Raw genomic sequence first — 23,946 nt, 5'->3', positions numbered from 1 at the left:
TAAGTGTAGTAAGGCTGGGATGGTAAAGGGGTCAAATTGGCCAATGTTTTGAAATAGTAGTCATATAAACCGATCTCCTGATTTGACTTTTGGAGCATCCGGAGCGACCAATTTTGAGCCGACTTGAAATTTTGCATGAGGTATTTTATTATTACCTCTAACCGTTCTACCAAATCCAAACTACGAAATAATTCCGTGGATGACAAGGAATGACCAAAATTTAACTGTAAATGTGAAAAAGTATTCAATTCTATACGAAACAAAGAAAAGGCAACAGACACACAAACACACTTTGGCTTTACTGTATTAGAAGAAGATGAGCCATTAACATTTCCTGGCATTGCAAACGAATGAAACACATATTGTTTCTTAGAAACAAACAGTTTTGCAAAATTATTCGTAAATATGTTTATTTATTTATTTTTTAAAATTCTCGTTTTTATTCAAACACGTTACTAAAGATGATAAATAGTAGACAACTTTTTTCGTTTGTTTTGCTCTTAGTGCAATACCAATTAATTATTGTTGATCAATATCGAATTCTCGCTAAGTTGACTGTCAATTTGTTGATTTTTATAAGAGCTAGCATTTGAAAAAGTTCTTAAAATTTAGAAAAATTGATTGGTACTTGACAATATGCATCAATTACATTGAGTATTGCGCATTTGCATTGCGGTTCTGCGGTTATATAGTTTGTCAATAATCACTATTGTTTGTGGCATCCACAACACTATGATTAATGTATTCACTTTTATGTCATTATATGCCATATGGTTTCAGAAGCGCCAAAAAATTACTTTTAGTAGAAATTTTCAAGGTGGATAAACTAAAGCTTAGTAAAAAAAAGTAACAGCGTGCTAAGTTCGGCCGGACCGAATCTTATATACCCTCCACCATGGATCGCGGTTTCGTTTTTGAGGCAAACAAAGAATATTGAATAAGAACTGTTATGCTTTTGGAGCTAGATCAAGTAATAGTCTGATAAGGACCATAAATGAATGCTGAACATTGTAGAAGTCATTTTGAAATATTTCAGTTCATTCGGATAAGAATTGCGCCTTGTAGGGGCTCAAGAAGCAAAATCGGGAGATCGCTTTATATAGGAGCTGTATCAAGCTATTGATCGATTCAGACCATATTTGACACGTATGTTGAAGGTCATGAGAGAAGCCGTTGTACAAAATTTCTTCCAAATCGGATGAGAATTGTGCCCTCTAGAGGCTCAAGAAGTCGAGATCCCAGATCGGTTTATGTGTCAGCCATATCAGGTTATGTACCGATTTGCGCCATAGTTATCGCAGTTATTGAAAGTCATAACAAAACACCTCATGCAAAATTTCAGGCAAATCGGATCAGAATTGCGCGCTCTATTGGCTCAAGAAGTCAAGACCCAAGATCGGTTTATATGGCAGCTATATCAAAACATGGGCCGATTTGAACCATACTTAGCGCAGTTGTTGGAAATGATACCAAAACACCACGTGCAAAATTTCAGTCAAATCGGAATAGCATTATGACATTGGTACTAAGGGGGGTCTATATCACCATATTGACCGATTTGGATAAAACTTGGCAACTTATAAGTCTAAAAAACAGAAGTTTGGGCCCCATTTTAGACAAATCAGGTACAAATTTATTCTTCTATGGGTTGAAGAAGTCAAATCCGGGGATGGGTTTATATGGGGGGCTTTATCTGTTTATAAACCTAATCTTTGATAAAAGTTTCAGCCAAATCGGATGAACATTGAGGCTTCTAGGGGCGCAAGAAGTCAAATTCGGGGATCGGTTTATATGGGAGCTATATCCAAACCTGAACCGATATGCCATTTGCAACCCCTAACGACCTACATCAATAAGTAGTATCTGTGCAAAATTTCTAGCTTTACGCGTTCGACCGCTATGGTGATTTCGACAGACGGATGGGTCCGTCCTAGTGGCTAGTTTGACCCAGAATGCCGGGACTGTCCGGAATATATTTACTGTATGGGGTCGCAGATCAATATTTCAAGGTGTTATAAACGGAATGACTAGATAAGTATACCTCGTCCTATGGTGGTGGGTATAACAAGTAAAAGCGTGCTGTGGAAATTTGAAATTCCACGACCATGGATATATTCATAGTCCTATTTTATTATAACTCTACTATATTCATATTGAGTCAATCTGGACATATTTGATAAAAGTACCACGAGTCAAATTTCAGAGAAAGCGGATTCTATTAGAGTAAGACACTAATCGGACTAGACGGCAGCTGTTTCCAAAATAAGGTCTAACGTAAACCATAGTCGGCTAGGCTATAAATTGACCTTGCATAACTCATTGTTCCGAATTTCTTCCAAATTGTGGTTAAACCTCAAATCAGCGGAACCATCTGTATGGCACCTATATCAAATTAAGCTGTACTCAGTTTGTATATCGGTTGGCCTAATCCAACTCAATGTTTTAAATTTCATAAAAATAGGATAATAAATGCGCTCAATCCAGCTGAATGTTCTAAACTAAAGCAATAGACTGAAGACCCTTGATCCGCAAATCGGTCTATATGGCAGTTAGATCCAAGTATGGTCCGATCTCTGCCATTAGGATATCGAGTAGCCTTGTCCAACTCTTACATTACTTGTTACGCTGTTCCAAATTTTAGAGAAATCGAGTAATAAATACGGATTTTTGTGCTTAAACCCCTGAATTCGCAGATCTGTCTATATCACAGCTATATCCAAATATGATTCGATTTGCACGTTCAAGAACTAAACCTCAACCTCAATTTTTGAAGGCTGCAGCGTGATTACAACAGACGGACGGACAGACACACGGACATCGTTAACTCGTCTTTGTAGGGTCGGAAATTGATGTTTGGATGTGTTGCAAACAGAATAACAAAATGAATATACCCCCTATCATATGGTGGTGAGTATAAAAATCCATGGCACGTAGCCCCGAGATTTGAGCCACTTTCCTTCCATTTGTGCACCACAGTTTTCAGGGCGGGTTAATATGCCTTGTTTGGGGTTCTTTTTGGGATGGACGAACCCCTCAGACATTTTGCAACGAACGTAATCATGAAATTCGTGCTTTACTCCCAAAAATCTTTCATTTAAACGCCATATTCTCATGGTTGATAAACACTCCCGGTTTGGAGGATGTTTTGGGGTTGGGAGCCCATACAGACCCTTGACCCTAAAAAAGAATATGAGTATCGTGGGTGTCCCTCCAAATACTTTGTGAGAAGTTTGCACTGTTTTTCAATGGAATGTTCATGGGTAAATTTGCATGACCATTATGCACCTTCGGAGAAAAATTCAAGCACAAGTAAAAAGGCGTTAAGTTCGGCCGGGCCGAACTTTGGATACTCACCACCTCGGGTATATATGTAAACCACCTTTCATCAAAATTCGATAAAAATTTCATACCTTATGTCCCATGGCAGCTATATCCAAATCTGGACCGATCTGTGCGATATTGCAGGAGTATGTCAAGGGGCTTAACCTAACTCACTGTCCTAAATTTCGGCGACATCGGACAATAAATGAGCATTTTATGGGCGCAAATCCTTAAATCAAGAAATCGGTCTATATGGCAGCTATATCCAAATCTGAACCGATCTGACATCGTGAAGAAAGATGTCGAAGGCCCTAACACAACTCACTGTCCCAAACTTCAGCAAAATCGGATAATAAATGTGGCTTTTATGAGCCTAAGACCCTAAATCGGAGGATCGGTCTATTGCAATAGATGGCAGCTACATATATCCAAATCTGGACCGCTCTGGGCCAAATTGACGAAGGATGTCGAAGGGCCTAACACAACTCACTGTCCCAAATTTCAGCAAAATCGGATAGTAAATGTAGCTTTTATGGGCCAAAGACCCTAAATCGGCGGATCGGTCTACATGGCAGCTATATCCAAACCTGAACCGATCTGAGCCAAATTGACGATGGATGTTAAAGGGCATAACACAACTCACTGTCCCAAATTTCAGCGAAATCGGATAATAAATGTGGCTTTTATGGGCCAAAGACCATAAATCGGCGGATCGGTCTATATGGGGACTAAATCAAGATATAGTCCGATATAGCTCATCTTCGAACTTAACCTACTTATGAATAAAAAAAGAATCTGTGCAAAATTTCAGCTCAATATCTCTATTTTTAAAGACTGTAGCGTGATTTCAACAGACAGACGGACAGACGGACGGACATGTCTAGATCGTCTTAGATTTTTACGCTGATCAAGAATATATATACTTTATAGGGTCGGAAATGGATATTTCGATGTGTTGCAAACGGAATGACAAAATGAATATACGCCCATCCTTCGGTGGTGGGTATAAAAACATTTCAAGATTTTTATACCCACCATCACAGGATGAGGTTTTAATAGTCTAGTTATTCCATTTGTAACACCTCGAAATATTGATCTGAGGCCCAATAAAGTAAAGTTTGATATAGGAAAGATTTAAAAAAAAAAACTCATAAAAATTCAGAAAAATGCAAGAAATCTTTATTTGAATCAATAGTACGGTCCATATAATTTAATGTTTGAAGATTATTTCATGCAAATATTGGCCGTGACTGCGCCTTAAATTGTCCATCCGCTTAGTTCAATTTTGGCATACTCCTTCGTAACATTTCGGCCGGTATCTCATGAATAAATGCTTTAATGTCGTTTTCCAATGCGTCAATTGAAGCGAGCTTGTCTGTATAGACATGAGCTTTAACATAGCCGTTAAATTGCGTTAAATCGCACGATATAGGCGGCCAATTGACCGGTCCCGAACATGAAATAAAATGTTCACTGAACTCGCGTCTCAATAAGTCCATCCAGTAATCCAGTCAAGTTCTTGCATTTTAGGGAAAAAAAGTTGGATATCATCTCACGATAGCGCTCACCATTTACAGTTACCTTACGATTAGCATCATCTTTGAAGAACTACGGTCCAATGATGCCACCAGCCCATAAACCCCATCAAACTGTGACTTTTTGTGGATGCATTCGTAGCTCTTGCAAGGCTTCTGACTGATCTTCAATCAAAAATCGACAATTCTGACTATTAACGTACCCATTGGGTCATAAATGAGTTTCGTCGCTCAATGGAAGAAGTGCGCGATGAGTTTCTAACAGAGCACGCATTTTGATAATAAAATTCAGTAATTTGCGAGCCTTGTTCGTTTGTAAGACGATTCATGGTTAAATTAATGACCAAACTGAAGATGTTTGACAGTGAAAAGAAGTGATTGGGTGCCAAGTTAGGGCGGATGAAGCATAAATTCGACGTTTTGGCCGGTTAAAAAGTCGCTGGTTTAAGCCGAAGTGTGAGAGATCGTATATATGGTGAATAATAATTTGGCTTCCCGTATTAGTTGTACGAATTTCTTCCAAGACTTCAAGCAATCAAATGGTGATGCACCACTCAGATTTGGTCGTTGCTCAAGCGGAACATTCGCCTCCAGACCAGTTTCGCCCAAGAAACAGGAGATCATTTGGTTAAGTTCGAATATGGGCTATATCGGAATATATCTTCATATAGCCCCCACATAGACCGATCCCCCGATTTTGGGTCTTTGGCCCATAAAAGCCACATTTATTAACCGATTTTGTTGACATTTGGGACAGTGAGTTATGTTAGGCCAGTCGACATCCTTTTCAATTTAGCCCAAATCGGTTCAGATTTGGATATAGCTGCCATATAGACCGATCTCTCGATTTAAGGTTTTGGGCCCATAAAAGGAGCATTTATTGAACGATTTTGTCAAAATTTGGGACAGTGATTTGAGTAAGGCCCTTCGATGTCCTTCTTAAATTTGGACCAGATCGGTCTAGATTTGGATATAGCTGCCATATAGACTGTTCTCTCGATTTAAGGTTTTAGGTCCATAAAAGGCGCATTAATTGTCCGATGTCGCCAAAATTTGAAACAGTGAGTTAAGTTATGCCCCTCGACATCTTTCTGCAATGTGGCATAGATCGGTACAGATTTGAATATAGCTGCCATATAGACCGATCTCTCGATTTAAGGTTTTGGGCCCAAAGAAGGCGAATTTGTAGCCCAATTTCGCCGAAATTTAGGACAATGAGTTGCGTTAGGCTCTACAACAACTTTCTGCAATTTGGCTATGATCGGTCCAGATTTGAATATAGCTGTCATATAGACCGATATCTCGATTTAAGGGTTTGAACCCATAAAAGGCGCATTTATTGTCCGATTTCGTCGATATTTGGGAGAGTGAGTTAAATTAGGCCTTTTGATGTCCTTCTTAAATTTGGACCAGATCGATCCAGATTTAGATAAAGCTGCCATATAGACCGATCTCTCGATTTAAAGTCTTGTCCGATTTCACTGAAATTTGGCTTTTCAACATCCGTGTTGTATATGGTTCACGTGGGTCTATATTTGAATATGGCTACCAAAAAGACCGATATTTTGTTCTACAAAATTGAACAATGATTTGTACTTGTTAGATCTTTCAATATCCGTGTCGAATTTGGTCCAAGTCGGACCATATATGGATGAAGCTGCTATGGAGGAATAAATTAAGCATTTCTTACCGTATTATGACGAAAGGTGGTGTACATAGATACCCAAGGTGGTGGGTAGCTAAAGTTTGGCCCGGCCTTTACGCCGTTTTACTTGTTTTTAGTCAAATTAAACACTGTAAACAATACAAATGATGGTCGTGGGTCAATAGCTTCTGAGTACGATTATGCTAGAAAATCTCAAACTACGCTCCTAGCAACACTTGGTGTTGTCTAGGCTAGAAACATATACAGCAATGCAAATTGGAAATTTTGCCCATGACAATTCCACTAAGGAACAGGGGTAAGTCCGAACGGCGTGCCGCAGTGCGACACCTCTTTGGAGAGAAGTTTTACATGGCATAGTACCTCACAAATGTTGCCAGCATTAGGAGTGCCAAGAAGCCTCAATTTGCAACTGATTTGACTGAAATTTGGTTCAAAGACTTTTATTCTGACTATCAACATTCAGGTCAAGTATGATCCGAATCGGTTAATAAAGAGATATAGTTTCGATATAAAACTATCCTCAGAGTTGACTACTTGAGCTCCTAGAAACAGAAATCTGATTTCACCTGATTTGACTGGTTTTAGCCTTGACTGGTTTGAATCAACCTGTATATGGACGAATTAAGGTTTAAGGTTCATAACAGACATGTTTTTCTACCAAAAAGAAATAAATCCATGGTAATTGGTATGCCAATTTCAGCCCGACTGAACATAATGCTTTATTCTTTTTGTAGTTGTAGTGTTGTGTTCATTCAACTTTCTCATACAGGTGACGTGATCCAATATGCAGGTGCTTAGCCCAACATAGTGCTTAGCCCAACTTTGCGCCAACACATCCGGTTCTTGGTGAAATCATATTTATTCAAAACATTTCTATGCCCCTAATAGGACGTTTATATTGAAATTTGTATGATCTGGATTTAACTAAATCCAAAAACAAATCCTGTCCGTTTACACTGCGTTTTGGGGATTTAAGTGACTTACACCAGCGTACATGCGTTTACATGAATGTACCTACTACACACATTCATACACAATTCTTGAAAATAGTTGCATATTTTGGTACTTTTATCGATTATTCAGCCATGAAATCGGGTTTATTTGGGATTTAAAAACAAATCCACCAAAAATTTTTTTCTGCAAAAAAAAAACAGGATTTAGCACTTAAATCTCGAAAAGCCCATACATCCGGATTTAGTGGCCTATGTAAACGTACTTTAAGAATTTTTTCTTATACTTCTATATTCTGATGTTTTGTTTATTTTTCAGAGCTCACCTGGGCGAAGATGTGCAATTCGATGTGAAATCAGACGAACCTATGTCCTATTTCGTTTACGCAATTAGTGGACGCGGAAAAGTCTTGAAACACGAATACGTGAAATTAGACGAAAAGACAAAATCACATTCAGTGACCTTTAAACCAACTTTTGAAATGGTGCCCAGTGCCAAAATCTATGCCTATTTTGTGCGGAATGGTGACTTGAAATTCAATGAATTAACCATAAATTTCGATGACGAATTTGAAAATAAGGTAAGTATGCATATTGATGCCTTTAAAATACGTGGTGTAGCAATATATGAAACACTTTATGAACTTCAATTCATAACTAAATACCACAGACGTGGTTGCCTTTTAATGATAAAAACAAAGTCATTTAATAGCTGTACCTTTTTATTGTATTTATGCTGCCTATTGTCTTTATTATCTTTTCCAGATTGTAATAACCGCTCCCGAACAGGCCAAACCAAGTGAAGAGATCACCTTAAACATCAAAGCAGATCCTGATTCCTTCATTGGTTTATTGGGTGTAGATCAAAGTGTTTTACTTTTACAATCTGGCAATGATTTCGATCCCAAGACCATCAGGAACGACTTAAATTCTTACGACACGAGAACCCCCTATGTACGCGGCTATGGTGAATATCCAGGAAAAACTTCTGGCCTAGTGACACTTACTAATGCCAACTATCCCTACAACATGGGTAAGTTTATTTGCATGGGAATTTCAATGGTCGCTATGAATAACGATGTTATGAATGTTTTAAAGTTGTTAAATTAAGAAAGTTTTTTTTTTTTGGTGATGTGATATAATACGCTCTTTTTTGACAGTAGACTTTTTGGTAAACCTCTGCGCGAGGAAAATATGATCCACTTTGAGAGGAAAGTAAGATCAATGCCAAAATCCAAAAAAACAATACTGCCGAAACACTTAAACTGATAATAGGAATGTACAATGAGTTATAATTATATAATCCAGGCAAATAGCCCATAACTACTCAATGTCTGGATATTTATGGTGTGGATGCTTGATCTTTGAATTTTAACTTTAAATTTAAAAATTTTGAAATTTTCCAAAAAAGGTTAATTTTTGTTAAATAGACCTGAAAGAGCACTATTGGCGATCGTTGGGAACTTAAACCACTTGTCGTGCACTACACTCAGAGAAAAATTTATACCAAACGAGCTCATTTCAGTATCATAGGGTATTGATAGTAAACCAACACCGTATGTTATCAAAGCAGTACCGCTTGGTATGGATGATATGTAAGATGATTAATACCGTTTGGTACTAACCTTTTTAACGGACTGGTATTGCTGTTAATACTGAACTGTGATTAGTTTAAGTACCAAACCGTTATTGTTTCAATACCAATCTAACCAAACAACCTTATTAACGAACTGGTATTGCTGTTAATACTGAACTATTATTGGTTTTAGTACCAAATCGTTATTGTTTCAATACCAATCTCGTTATGATTTAAAAATTCCACCTCCTAATGAGCCAAAATAAAAAATCATTGAGTACTAGTTTAGTTTTATTCTATTTCAATTATGCATGCTAATAATAACAATTAAATAATGACAAACAAGTAAAAGCGTGCTAAGTTCGGCCGGGCCGAATCTTATATACCCTCCACCATGGATCGAATTTGTCGAGTTCTTTTCCCGGCATCTCTTCTTAAGCAAAAACGGATATAAGAAAAGATTTGCTCTGCTATTAGAGCGATATCAAGACATGGTCCGGTTCGGACCACAATTAAATTATATGTTGGAGACATGTGTAAAATTTCAGCCAATTCGAATAAGAATTGCGCCCATTGGGGGCTCAAGAAGTAAAATAGAGAGAACGATTTATATGGGAGCTGTATCGGGATATAGACCGATTCAGACCATAATAAACACGTTTGTTGATGGTCATGAGAGGATCCGTCGTACAAAATTTCGGGCATATCGGATAATAATTGCGACCTCTAAAGGCTCAAGAAGTCAAGATCCCAGATCGGTTTATATGGCAGCTATATCAGGTTATGAATCGATTTGAACTTTATTTGATACAGTTGTTGAAAGTAAGAAAAAAATACGTCATGCCAAATCGGATAGGAATTGCGCCCTCTAGAAGCTCAAGAAGTCAAATCCCAAGATCTGTTTATATGGCAGCTATATCAGGTTATAAACCGATTTGAGCCATACTTGGCACAGTTGTTCTATATCGTAACAAAATACGTCGTGCAAAATTTCATTTTAATCGGATAAGAACTGCGCACTCTAGAGGCTCAAGAAGTCAAGACCCAAGATCGGTTTATATGGCAGCTAAATTAGGTTATAGACCGATTTGGACCACACTTAGTACAGTTGTTGGAAGTTATAACAAAGCGCGTGATGCTATATGTCAGCAAAATCGGATGAGATTTGGATCACACTTAGCATAATTGTTGGAAGTTATACCAAAACACTTAATGCTATATTTCTGCCAAATCGGATGAAAATTACGCCTTCTAGCGGCTCATGAAGTCAAGATCGGTTTATATGGCAGCGTTGTCAAAACATAGACCGATATCGGTTAGGTTAGGTTTAAGTGGCAGTCTGCCATCAGACTCACTTAGACGTTTTCGTTCATTGTGATACCATAGGAACAGAAGAAGCAAGATGCCTTCTAGTTCCTACCGATGAACCATCCAGATCGCTTTAAAAAACCCAACAACTTGCGAATGTTTACATCCGCTAAATCAGGGCCTCCTTTTTATAGCCGAGTCCGAACGGCGTGCCGAAGTGCGACACCTCTTTGGAGAGAAGTTTTACATGGCATAGTACCTCACAAATGTTGCCAGCATTAGGAGGGGAAAACCACCGCTGAAAATTTTTTATGATGGTCTCGCCAGGATTAGAACCCAGGCGTTCAGCGTCATAGGCGGACATGCTAACCTCTTCGCTACGTTGGCCTCCAACCTAGGGTCTTGAAATTCTGCACACAATTTCGCCTACACCTCAGCTCTAACTATTCCAAATTTCAAACAGATATATCAACCAATGGTCACAGGGTACATTTTTACCAGTTTTTCTTCGGTTCATTTAAATGGGGTTAAGTCACACCTAAAATTATGTAAAGTCTTGGCTTATGAGCCATATTGTCCTACGAAATGGGTTACAGAATTGTTTGCTCATTGTACATCCTATTATTCTTCTTATGAGGCAAACTAGAACTTGTTTTTATATCAACATCCCAAAAAAAAAATCCTTGTTTCTGTGTTTTTATGGTTACTACAAATTTTTACCCAAGAACCGCAATACGAAGATGCACCCGAATATCTAGAAGATGCACCGCTAGAATTGTCTCTAGAAAGTCTGGCAGATGATGTTGGATATTTTGAACTAACCAGAGAGATCAGTAATGACATAACAAAAGAAACTGTTAAAATACGTAAAGATTTTCTAGAAACTTGGATATATAATTCAGAATTTAGGTTGGTCTTAACAATAAACTATGATTTCTAACATGGTTTCAGGCGTGGGGATATGGAAATGTGGGTGGGGTGTTGGTAAATTCTATATAACTTTTTAATTATCTTCGTTAACTGCATATGAAATTTAAAATTTTAAAAGAATGTTAGGCAGGAATTATTCAACTATTCTTGAACGGTTGTAATATCAACTTGGAGTATATTATAAATAGATGTGTTATATATATTCTGACTATCATAATTTCATTCTAGAAATTTTAATATTAAATTCACCAATTCCTTTTGGTCCTGCTGGACTGCCAGGACCGGCGAGGCCCATAGCAGCTCTAGGACCTCTAAGCCGCCCAGGACCCCCTGGCCCCTTAGTACCTATAGCTTTTGCATCACCACCTTCTTTCCCTACGCCCACCACGCCACAAATTCGTAAGGAGTTTGTGGAGACATGGATTTTTGACAATTTCCACAAGTATGAAACATACAAATAATTTAATATTTTTTTTTTATTTATGCTTTCATGTGTACATATCCCTCATAAATATAAATGGTCATCAATCCACTAGTCCTATAGCAAAACCATTCTAGTTGTCGTATTTTCTAAATCTAGTTACGCTGCGATTGTGGAAATGGTTATTTAATGCAAACAAATGTATAGAGATTTCTAGAAAATTCCTTCTTTCCATTTGCAAAAAGTTCCAGGTGCAAAAAGAAAATCTCCTTAATTAAGTTGAAGCTAAATTTTTAAGGACAAGGCGTTGTTGAAGAATTTATAAACTAAAAACAATAAAATATTTAATGCTAAAACAAAATGTTCAACTGGTTATCACCGAGTTATTGCGAGGATTCTTCTAAAGGAATAAAACATTGCTTCTAAGTTTTTATGGTTACTACACATTTTTATCCAAGAACCGCAATACGAAGATGCACACGAATACCTAGAAGATGCATCCCTAGTATTGTCTCCAGAAAGTCTGGCAGATGATGTTGGATATTTTGAACTAACCAGAGAGATCAGTAGTGACATAACAAAAGAAACTGTTCAAATACGTAAAGATTTTCTAGAGACTTGGATTTATAATTCTCAACTTAGGTTGGTCTTAATAACAGACTATTCGAATGTCCAGAGCCTAAGGATGTCTCACATGGTTATAGGATTGGGATATAAAATGTGGGTGGGGTGTTGATTATTTTTATATAACTTCCCAATTCTCTTCGTTAGCTCCATATGAAATTAAAGATAACAAATAAAAAGGCGTTAAGTTCAGCCGGGTCGAACTTTGGATACCCGGGTATGTATTTAAACCACCTTTCGTCAAAATCCGGTGAAAATTGCCACCTTATGTCACATAGCAGCTATATAGAAATACGTTCCGATTTGGACCACATACTAATTAGTACAAGTCATTGCTCAATTGTGTATAACAAAATATTGGTCTTTTTAGTAGCTGTATCTAAAAACAAATCGATTTGAACCATATACAACACGGTTGTCGAAAAGCCTAACATAAGTCACTATGTCAAATTTCAGTGAAATCGGATTATAAATACGCCTTTTATGGGGCCAAGACTTTAAATCGAGATATCGGTCTACATGGCAGCTATATCCAAACCTGGACCGATTTGGGCCAAGTTGCACAAAAATATTGAAGAGCTAAACACAACTCACTTTCCCAAATTTCGGCGAAATCTGACAATAAATGCGCATTTTATTGGCTCAAAGCCTTAAATCGAGATATCGGTCTAAATGGCAGCTATATCCAAATCTGGACCGATTTGAGCCAAGTTGCAGAAAAATATCAAAGAGCCTAACATAAATCACTGTCCCATATTTCGACGAAATCGGACAATAAATGTGCCTTTTATGGGCCCAAAGCCTTAAATCGAGAGATCGGTCTATATGGCAGCTATATCCAAATCTGTACCGATCTGGGCCAAATAAAAGCACGATATCAAATGGCCTACCACAACTCACTGTCCCAAATTTTGGCGAAATCGGACAATAAAGTGGCTTTTATGGGCCTAAGATCCTAAATCGGCTGATCAGTCTATATGGCAGCTATATCCAAATCTAGGCCGATCTGGGCCAAATTGAAGAAGGATGTCGAAGAGCCTAACACAACTCACTGTCTCATATTTCGGCAACATCGGGCAATAAATGTGCCTTTTATGGCCCCAAAACCTAAAACCGAGAGATCGGTCGATATGGCAGCTATATCGGTCGATATGGCAGCTATATATTTTTACCGATCTGTGCCATATTGCAGAGGTATGTCAAGGGGCTTGCCTTAACTCACTGTCCCAAATTTCGGTGACATCGGACAATAAATGCGCCTTTTATGGGTTCAAAACCTTAAATCGAGAGATCGGTCTATATGGCAGCTATATGCAAATCTGAACCGACCAGGGCCAAATTAAAGCAAGATGTGGGAGGGCCTAAGACAACTCACTGTCTCAAGTTTCAGCCAAATCGGATAATAAACGTGGCTTTTATGGGCCTAAGACCCTAAATCGGAGGATCGGTCTATATGGCAGCTATATCCAAATCTGAACCGATCTGGACCAAATTGACGGAGGATGTCGAAGGGCCTAACATAGTCCCAAATTTCAGTAAAATCGGATAATAAACGTAGCTTTTATTGGCCTAAGACCCTAAATCGACGGTTCGGTCTATATGGGGGCTATATCAAGATATAGTCCGATATAGACTATCTTCGAACTTAACCTGCTTATGGACAAAAAAGAATCTGTACAAAGTTTCATCTCAATATCTCTATTTTTAAAGACTGTAGCATGATTTCAACAGACAGACGTATAGACGGACGGACATGGCTAGATCGTATTCGATTTTTACCCTGATCAAGAATGTATATACTTTATAGGGTCGGAAACGGATATTTCGGAATGACAAAATGAATATAACCCCATCCTTCGGTGGTGGATATAAAAATATTACCTAAGATCTCTTTAATTGTTCTGGGATGCGTTTAACAGCCACATGTATGAGTATGTCATAAATGAATATGTTATAACATTGTTGTTTTTATACCCTTCACCATAGGATGGGGGTATACTAATTTCGTAATTTTGTTTGTAACACCTCGAAATATGCGTCTGAGACCCCATAAAAGTGTGGTCTTTTTAAGTCGATCTAGCCATGTCCGTCCGTTCGTCCGCCCGACTGTCTGCCGAAAGCAGTCTAACTTTGGAAAAAACAAAACTAGCGGCTTGAAATTTTACACAAATATTTTTTATTAGTGTAGGTCGGTTGGGATTGTATATGAGCCAAATCGGTTCATGTTTTGATATAGCTGTCATATAAACCGATCTTGGGCCTTGACTTCTTGAGCCTCTAGGGGGAGCAGTTCTCGTCCGATTTTACTGAAATTTTGCACGTGGTGTTTTGGTATCAATTCCCACAACTGTCCTAAGTATGGTTGAAATCGGTTTTTACCCTGATATAGCTGCCATATAAACCGATCTCGGGTCTTAACGTGGTGTTTTGTTATAACTTCCAACAATAGGGTTAAATATGGTGCAAATCGGTACATAACCTAATAAAGCTGCCATATAAACCGATCTGGGATATTTACTTCTTGAGCCTCTAGAGGGCGAAATTCTAATCCGATTTGGGATAAATTTTGTACAATGGCTTCTCGCATGACCTTTAACATGAGTGTTCAATATGGTCTGGATCAATCTGTAGCTTGATACAGCTCCCATATAAACCGATCTCGCGATTTTGCTTCTTGAGCCCCTACAAGGCAAAATTAAATATTACACAATGACTTCTACAATGTTCAGCATTGAATTGATTTATGGTCCGAATCAAACTATAATTTGATATAGCTCAAATAGCATAACAGTTCTTATTCATTATTCTTTGTTTGCCTAAAAAGAGATACCGCGTAAAGAACTCGACAAACGCGATCCATAGTGGAGGGTATATAAGATTCGGCCAGGCCGAACTTAGCACGCTCTTACTTGTTATACCCTCCACCATAGGATGGGGGTATACTGATTTCGTCATTCTGTTTGTAGCACATCTAAATATCCGTCTGAGACCCCATAAAGTACATATATTATTGATCATCATGTCATTCTAAGTCGATCTAGCCATTTCCGTCCACGTCCTTCTAGCCATCGGTTTTTAACCTGATATAGCTGCCATATAAACCGATCATGGGTCTTGAATTCTTGAGCCTCTAGATGGCGCAATTCTCGTCCGATTTTGCACGTAGTGAAATTTTGCGCGTAGTGTTTTGGTATCACTTCAAACAACTATGCTAAGTATGATTTAAATCGGTTTATAATCCGGTATAGCTGCCATATAAGCCGATCTTGGATCTTAACCTTTTGAGCCTATAGAGCTCGCAATTCTTAACCGATTGGGCTGAAATTTTGCATGAGGTGTTTTGTTATGACTTCAAATAACTATGCTTAGTATGGCGCATTGGTACATAACCTGATATAGCTTCTATATAAACCGATCTGGGATATTGTCTTCTTGATCCTCCAAAAAGCGCAATTCTCATCCGATTGGAAGAAATTTTGAACGCCGGCACACATCGAAATATCCATTTCCGAACCTATGAAGTATATATTTTCTTGATCAGCGTAAAAATCTAAGACGATCTAGCCATGTCCGTCCGTCCGTTCGTCTGAAACTTTGCACAGATTCTTTTTTTTTTTTGTCCATAAGTAGGTTAAGTTTGAAGATGGGCTATATCGGACTATATCTTGATATAGCCCATAAAGCAACATTTGTTATCCGATTTTGCTGAAATTTGGGGTAGTGAGTTGTGTTAGACCCTTCGACATCCTTCAACAATTTGTCCCAGATCGGTCGACATTTGGATATAATTGCCATATAGACCGATCCACCGATTTATGTTCTTAGGACCACAAAGGAAGCATTTATTATCCGATTTTGCCAAAAAACCGATCTGGGATCTTGTCTTCTTGATCCTCCACAAAGCGCAATTCTCATCCGATTGGAAGAAATTTTGAACGCCGGCACACATCGAAATATCCATTTCCGAACCTATGAAGTATATATTTTCTTGATCAGCGTAAAAATCTAAGACGATCTAGCCATGTCCGTCCGTCCGTTCGTCTGAAACTTTGCACAGATTCTTTTTTTTTTTGTCCATAAGTAGGTTAAGTTTGAAGATGGGCTATATCGGACTATATCTTGATATAGCCCATAAAGTAACATTTGTTATCCGATTTTGCTGAAATTTGGTGTAGTGCGTTGTGTTAGACCCTTCGACATCTTTCAACAATTTGTCCCAGATCGATCGACATTTGGATATAATTGCCATATAGACCGATCCGCCGATTTATGTTCTTAGGACCACAAAGGAAGCATTTATTATCCGATTTTGCCAAAATTTGGGACAGTGAGTTGTGTTACGCCCTTCGACGTCCTTCTTCAATTTGACCCAGATCGGGCCATATTTGTTTATAGGTGCTATACAGACCGATATCTCGATTCAAGGTGTTGGGCCTATAAAAGACGCATTTATTGTCCGATGTTGGCGAAATTTGGGACAGTGAGTAACGTTAAGTCCCTCGACATACTTCTGCAATATGGCACATATCGGTCCAAATTTGGATATAGCTGTCATATAGACCGATATCACGATTTAAAGTCTTGGCCCCATAAAAGGCGCATTTATTATCCGATTTCAATGAAATTTGACACAGTGACTTATGTTAGGCTTAGCTACTAAAAAGACCTATATTTTGTTATACACAATTGAACCATGATTTGTACTTATTAGTGTTTGGTCCAAATCGGAACACATTTCGATATAGCTGCTATGCGACATAAGGTATGCATTTTCCGCTGGATTTTGAGGAAAGGTGGTTTACATATATACCCGAGGTGGTGGGTATCCAAAGTTCGACGCGGCCGAACTTAACGCCTTTTTACTTGTTTTTATTCAACTTACATATCTAAATGAGAAACGAAACACAAACAAAAACTTTATAGTTATGCGACCGTCTTTGCTTTGCTACTGTTTTGTAGTTTTTCTTATTGGACTTTGTTCACTCGTTGTACCAACAGTCTATAGTTTCTCACGCATCCCTCTGTGTAATTCATGCGTTTTGTTGTTGTCGTATTGATGATGTGTAGCGTTTCTAGTGTTAGTCGTAATTTATCTCGTTATCTATTATTCTTACTTTCTCTAAGGTTTGGTATTCCATTCAGCTTTTGGAATAGCAGAAATTTGTAATTGTTTCGCGAGCGAAATTTGACAGCGATCAAATGTTTTTGTTTCGATACCAAAACACGTTTCTTTATCTGCACTTATTGTTTTCTCTATTTTATATAATTTTTCTCAAATAAATAAAGAGTACCAATGCCTGCTCCGGGAAGTTGGGCCGCACTTAGGATATTCGACCGAACGACAACGAACATAGTCGTAATTTGTTGCTCTAACACTTTTAGCAGTGTAACTTAGATACCGACTTAATTAAGCAAGCTGTGATCTACCGTTAAGTCACTCTCCTACCCCGTAGACGGAACGACAGGGCCTCAGTTACTTTTGGCGACGTAACCGTGACTGATCCGAAGAGGTGCGCGAGAGAGTCAGAGCTGGGAGCAGAGCCATTCGGCGTATCCGCGGCCTCCGAGCCGAAGAACAGCCATCACAATTTACCGAGGACGAAGTAACGAATGTCATCTGTGGCGCCAAGTCTTCTAAGGCGTTGGACCCCGACGCAATCTCTACACTTATGCTGAAGAATCTGGATCTACCTGGAGTTGAGTATCTTACAATTGCTCTCAACCTATCTTTCAACACTCTTATAGTCTGGAAGATGGGCAGAGTGATCCCACTACTCAAGCCTGGAAAGGGGCCGAGTATGATCTCTCTACTCTCACAAAGACACTTGAGGGACCCAGCACGGCAAAAATGTGAGCACCACACATGCTGAAACTTTGAAGTCCGATCTGTGTGGTGTTCATTGCTGTCACGAGAAGCTTAGCTGCGAGCTACCGGCGCGCCCACAGGTTGCGGATAGCGGAATGCTCCATATGGAATAGCTGCAACAGCAGTAGTGGACAATCAACGGTTCCGAGCGGAGAGTCTCAGTGAGAGGACGGGCGGCACCAGTGCCTATAATGCTTGATATGACAAGGCGAGTAATTGACGCATTTAAATAACCAATGGCCACCCTGTTTCCGTGGCAATCGCCACCTCCACATGTAAATGTGGCTACAACAACAACAGTTGCGGGACTACTCCTCCCAAGCCTCGTTGTAGAATTTACCTTCGCAGAGCATCAGCATGGATTTCGAAGACACAACTGCTTTGCCATCACCGCACACATTTGCTGTGGCTTCAATCAGCCCAGGCCATGTGATAGGACGGTCTTCGTAGCACTGGAACTATCGAAGTCATTCGATACGGTCAGCCACGCCAAACTATTTGAGGACATCGCAAACATGTCCCTCCACCCAGGCCTGAAACGCCATGTCATGAGTTAGCTGGCTACCGAAAGTGGTTTAGGTATAAATCCGTGCAGGACAGTAGTTCTTTTCAGCAGGAGATACAAGTTGGCTACATTGGCACCTGCCTCCTTGGGAGGAGAGAATGATCGATATACAGAAAGCGCAAAATACCTGACTGTTTTGCTGGACAGGAAATTGAAATTCTAATCCAAAATTTTGGAAAGGCAAGAAAGGCCGCTTTTGCAAGAGAGCCGTTGCCAAAAGTTGGGGATTTAGACCGCGTGTCATGCATTGGGTATATACTGCAGTTGTCAGACCTATAATGCTATATGGTATTGTGGTTTGGTGGACGGCGCTTCAAAAGTCCACCTACATACTCAACCGGATCCAAAGATGGCTTGTTTGTGCAACACAGTTAGCCTGAGGACGACAAGATCTGCTGCACTGAATTTAATGCTGCACTTAATGCCTCGGGACATTGCAGCGAGTCAAATTGCTGCGATCACTGCTGTGGGGCTAAGGGAGCTTGCTATTTGATCATGTGGCCGCTATGGACACTGTGTTATCCTAGATACCATGTCCGACGTTCAAGGCAGTGTGGATTACACCCTGCCTGAGCCACTTTTCGACAAAATAGAATCGATTGGAACTATGATATCCCTCGTAATAGAAGTTACATAGACTTCTAAACGGATGTTTCCAAACTAGACGACCAGGTGGGTTTTGGGGTGTAATCGAAAAGGTTTGCAGACCACCATATTGCTATTAACTATGGTGCAATGACTAAGATATGATGTCATAACGACGAATGGCATAGATATGACCCTAGACAGCCAGACAGCTATTAAATCCCTGAAGAACGTATTTTTGAACAAGATGGTTGAACAGTTCAACAATCACCTGTTTGGATGCCAGGTCACAGAGATATCCCAGGGAATTGTAAAGCGGACGAGCTTACGAGACTAGGAACTACCGTATACATTCTAAAGGAACTGGAATCTTTGGGTATGCCTCTGGCGACATGTAAGCTAAGTCTTCAATCAGGCCAAAAGGGCAACGAATGATAAATGGTCACAAAGAGGCTGTGAGCATTCCAAAATTACCTGGCCTAATCTAGACCAGAAGAGGTCTACCGCTTTGCTGTCACTGGCTAGAATAGACGTCTCAGTCATAGTGTCCGTCATGACAGATCACTGATAAGAAAACATGCTGACAGACTGAAGGTTGCCAGCAACGTCTTTTGCAGAAGCTGTGGGGACATCGAGGAAGAAGAGACTATAGAACACCTTCTGTGTGTGTGTCCCGCACTAGCTGACAGAAGGAGTTCCACTTTAGGTTCTCATTTCTATGAGAACATGTCTAATTTAGCGGATGTGAACATTCGCAAGTTGTTGGGCTTTTTAATGCAATCTGGATGGTTCAAGGGTAGGAACTAAAAGGCATCTTCCTTCTCCTGTTATTGTGGTATCACAATGGACGAAAACGTCTAAATGAGTCTGATGGTGACTGCCACTTTAACCTAACCTACATATTTCTATCCAAAAACAGCAATATGAGGATTCATCTTAATATTTATATGATGTCTATTGTCTGACAGATGATGTTGGATATTTTGGACTTACAAAATTAACCATTAATGGTATTACTAAAGAAACTTTCAATATACGTTAAGATTTTTTAGAAACTTGTATAGGAAGAAAATTTTGAAAATGTATTACCCAAGAACTTTGAACCTTTTTTGATTGGGTGTAAAAGCGAAATGGAGTATAAACAGATAAGTTAAAAAAAAACATACATATATTCTGACTATCAAAATTTCATTTTAGAAATTTATATACTAAATTCATCAATCTTTGGTCGTCCTGGTCCCCCAGGGCCTGCAGGACCTGCTGGACCTCTAGGTTGGGCAGGCCCTCCAGGACCCCCTGGCCCCTTAGTACCAATGTCTTTTGCATCATCAACTTCAACGCCACAAATTCGCAAGGAATTTGTAGAGACATGGATTTTTGATAATTTCGACAAGTATGAAATCTATATATTCTTATATTTTATTATTTTTATATATGCTTTTATATGTATATACTCCTCATGACAAGTCATCAGTATTTTATTCTTAAAACCATGCTAGCTTTGTCGTTTTCGAAATCTATTTATGCTGCGAACTAGGTATTGGCTAACATGTAAAAACATTAATGATCTTTATACTTTTCATATCTTAAGCTTTGCAAAAAGGAAATATAACTCAAAATTGATAAAAGAAAACAAAGTATTGAGTGCTTAAGTTAGATGTTAATCTGCTTAAAAAGATTATTTGGTTATCACGAGAATTACAGACCGATTTGAAATAAAAATTATTGAATTATTATGAAATTAAATATTGCTGAAAATGATTGAAAAAACTCAAGATTTAAAGCCATTTATGAAACTCAATATATTTAATGGGAACGTACAACAAGAAATTTGATTTACCTGCCAACCGTTAAAGTGCGAATTTGTAAATTTCTTTCCAATTTTCTGTAAAATTTACTTGTTTAACGGTCAATCGTTTAAGTGCGAATTACATTTAACGACCAACATTATTTGGAAAGATATCGCAATCTCCACAAAAATATTTTTGTTTACCAGCCGCAAAAAATGAAAACCAAAAACAAGTAAAAAGGCATTAAGTTCGGCCGGGCCGAACTTTGGATACCCACCACCTCGGGTATATATGTAAACTCCCTTTCGCCACAATCCGGTGAAAATTGGATAACTTATGCACCCACGGCACGGGCATTGAGTGGTCTAATAAATATCAGGTAATAAATAAAGCTTTTATGGGTTTTAGACCCTTTATAGGTAGATCGGTGGCCTTAAACCACTCACAGATTCAAATTTCAGCGAAATCGGATGAAAAATAAAGCTTTTATGGGCTTCAGATCATTTATCGGCAGATAGGTCTATATGGCAGCTATATCTAAATATAGTCCAATCAGAACCATATTTATGCCAGATGTCTACAGGCTCAAAATAACCCGTTGTTTCAGCGAAATCGGGTAATAAATAAAGCTTTTATGGGCTTCAGACCCTTTATCGGGAGATCGGTTTATACCGCATCTATACCTTAACATAGTCCGATCTGAACCACATTTGAGTCCTCTGTTAGGAGGAGTAACACTACTTAATGTTTCAAATTTCAGCGCAATCGGTTAAAAAATAAAGCCTTTATGGGCTTTAGACCCTTTATCTGGAGATCGGTCTATATGGCAGCTATACCTAAATATAGTCCGATTTGATACATATTTAGGTCAGATATCAGGAGGCTTAAGATAAACCTCTGTTTCAAATTTCAGCGAAATCGGTTAAAAAATAAAGCTTTTATGGGCTTCAGACCCTTTATCGGCAGACCGATCTGGCAGCTATATCTAAATATTGTCCGATATGGAGCATATTTGGGTAGAATGCCGGGAGGCCTAAAACTACTTACTGTTTTAAATTTCAGCGAAATCGGATGAAAAATAAAGCATTTATGGGCATTAGACCCTTTATTGGAAAACCGGTCTATATAGCCGCTATATCCAAATATGATCCGATTTGGACCGCTCAAGAACTAAACCAGCGTGCATCAAAAAGACGTATCTGTGCAAAATTTTAGCCCAATATCTCAATTTTTGAAGGCTGTAGAGTGATTACAACAGACGGACAGACACACGGACATCGTTAAATCGTCTTAGAATTTTACGATGATCCGAAATATATAAGCTTTGTAGGGTCGGAAATTTATATTTCGATGTATTGCAAACGGAATGACTAAATGAATATACCCCCTATCCTACGGTGGTGAGTATAAAAATTCTCATTTTTTATGCAGAATTTTCAAAAATAAATTCAATGAAAAACAAGTAAAAGTATGCTATGTTCGACCGGGCCGAATCTTGGGAACCCACCACCATAGATTCTGCTAAAAATGTATACAAATTTAATTTATTTTTTTGTTAATTTAACCAGCTTAGACCAATGTGTTTTTATTTCTTGCTTCTATTTCAAAACAAAACAACAAAAACACTTTAAGGAGTCTCAACATTTGTGGTGTGTTAAATGTATGGCAGTCTGACAAGGCCCCTGGCAAAGGCCGAAATCGCGATCATTGCAGCCCGCCTGATTAAACTAACAACAAAATAAAATTTTGTGATCAAACTAAAGAAGCGCAAAGGAATGAACAAAATAAATTTAGTTAAAAGGCATAATTTTATTCTACATACCAAACTTCTGTCTGGATGATCTGAACAAGGATGATCGAGAGACTGCTTTACATGAAAGCTATATCAGGTTAGAGACCGTATTTGGCACAGTTGTTGAAAGTCGTAACAGAACAACGGACGCAAAATTTCAGCCAAATCGGACAAAAATTGCGACTTCTAAGGACTCAAGAAGTCAAATTGGGACATCGATTTATTTCGGGACTGTATCAGGTCATAGGCCGATTTGGACCGTACTAAGCAGAGTTGTTGGAAGTCATAACAAAACACTACATGCTCAATTTCTACCAAATCGGACACAAATTGCGGCTTGTGAGGGCTCAAGAAGTCAAATCGGGAGATCGGTTTATATGGGGGCTATGTCTGGTTATTGACCGATTTAGACCGTTCTTGACGCAGTTGTTGGGAATCATAACAGAACGCTATATGCAAAATTTCAACCAAATCGGACAAAAATTGCGGCTTGTAAGTTTATGCTCACTGATATGGAGCCTCTTTTTCATAGCCGAGTCCGAACGGCGTGCCGCAGGGCGACACCTATGTGTGAGAAGTTTTTACATGGCTGCCATAATGGTACAGTACCTAATAAATGTCGCCGGCTTTAGAAGGGGATAACTACCAAAAAAATGTTTGACGTTCTCGCCAGGATTCGAACCTATGCGTTCAGCGTTATAGGCGGACATGCTAACCTCTGCGATACGGTGGCATTCAAGACATTGCTAGATTTAAATGTATACCCTCCACCATGGATCGCATTTGTCGTCGTCGTCGTAGTAGCCATACTTCCATGTGGAGGTGGTGATCCTCGTCAAGCTCCTGTGTGAGCAAGCTAGTTCCGGTCCAAGGGACCGATCGCCGCGGGTAAAGGCGCCAATAACTCGCCTTGTCATATCGAGCATCATAGGCACTCAGTATTTGTGCAAGAGACGGTGCCGCTCGACCTCTCACTGAGACTCTCCGCTCGATACCGCTGATTGTCCGCGACTGCCG

At 39.0% G+C, this 23,946-nt stretch overlaps 1 protein-coding gene across 11 annotated transcripts in view; it reads left to right on the top strand.

Annotated features, from left to right (window-relative positions):
- Window positions 1-23,946, top strand: part of LOC106084938 (alpha-2-macroglobulin) — a 98,658-nt gene that overhangs the window by 17,376 nt on the left and 57,336 nt on the right. For 8 of the 11 annotated variants that reach the window (XM_059365058.1, XM_013248910.2, XM_013248918.2 and 5 more), the window contains exons 3-4: window positions 7,792-8,053; window positions 8,238-8,505. In XM_059365058.1, coding sequence (XP_059221041.1) covers window positions 7,792-8,053; window positions 8,238-8,505 — 530 coding nt within the window. Of the gene's footprint in view, window positions 1-7,791; window positions 8,054-8,237; window positions 8,506-11,081; window positions 11,266-11,514; window positions 11,729-20,544; window positions 20,741-23,946 lie in introns of all 11 variants that reach the window. The other 3 variants (XM_013248911.2, XM_013248908.2, XM_013248914.2) reach the window with 3 other exon arrangements.

The sequence above is a fragment of the Stomoxys calcitrans genome, chromosome 3, assembly GCF_963082655.1.
Source record: "Stomoxys calcitrans chromosome 3, idStoCalc2.1, whole genome shotgun sequence".
Classification (NCBI taxonomy): domain Eukaryota; kingdom Metazoa; phylum Arthropoda; class Insecta; order Diptera; family Muscidae; genus Stomoxys; species Stomoxys calcitrans.
The sequence above is the reverse complement of the archived record's forward strand: the minus strand, read 5'-3'. Positions and strand labels throughout refer to the sequence as shown.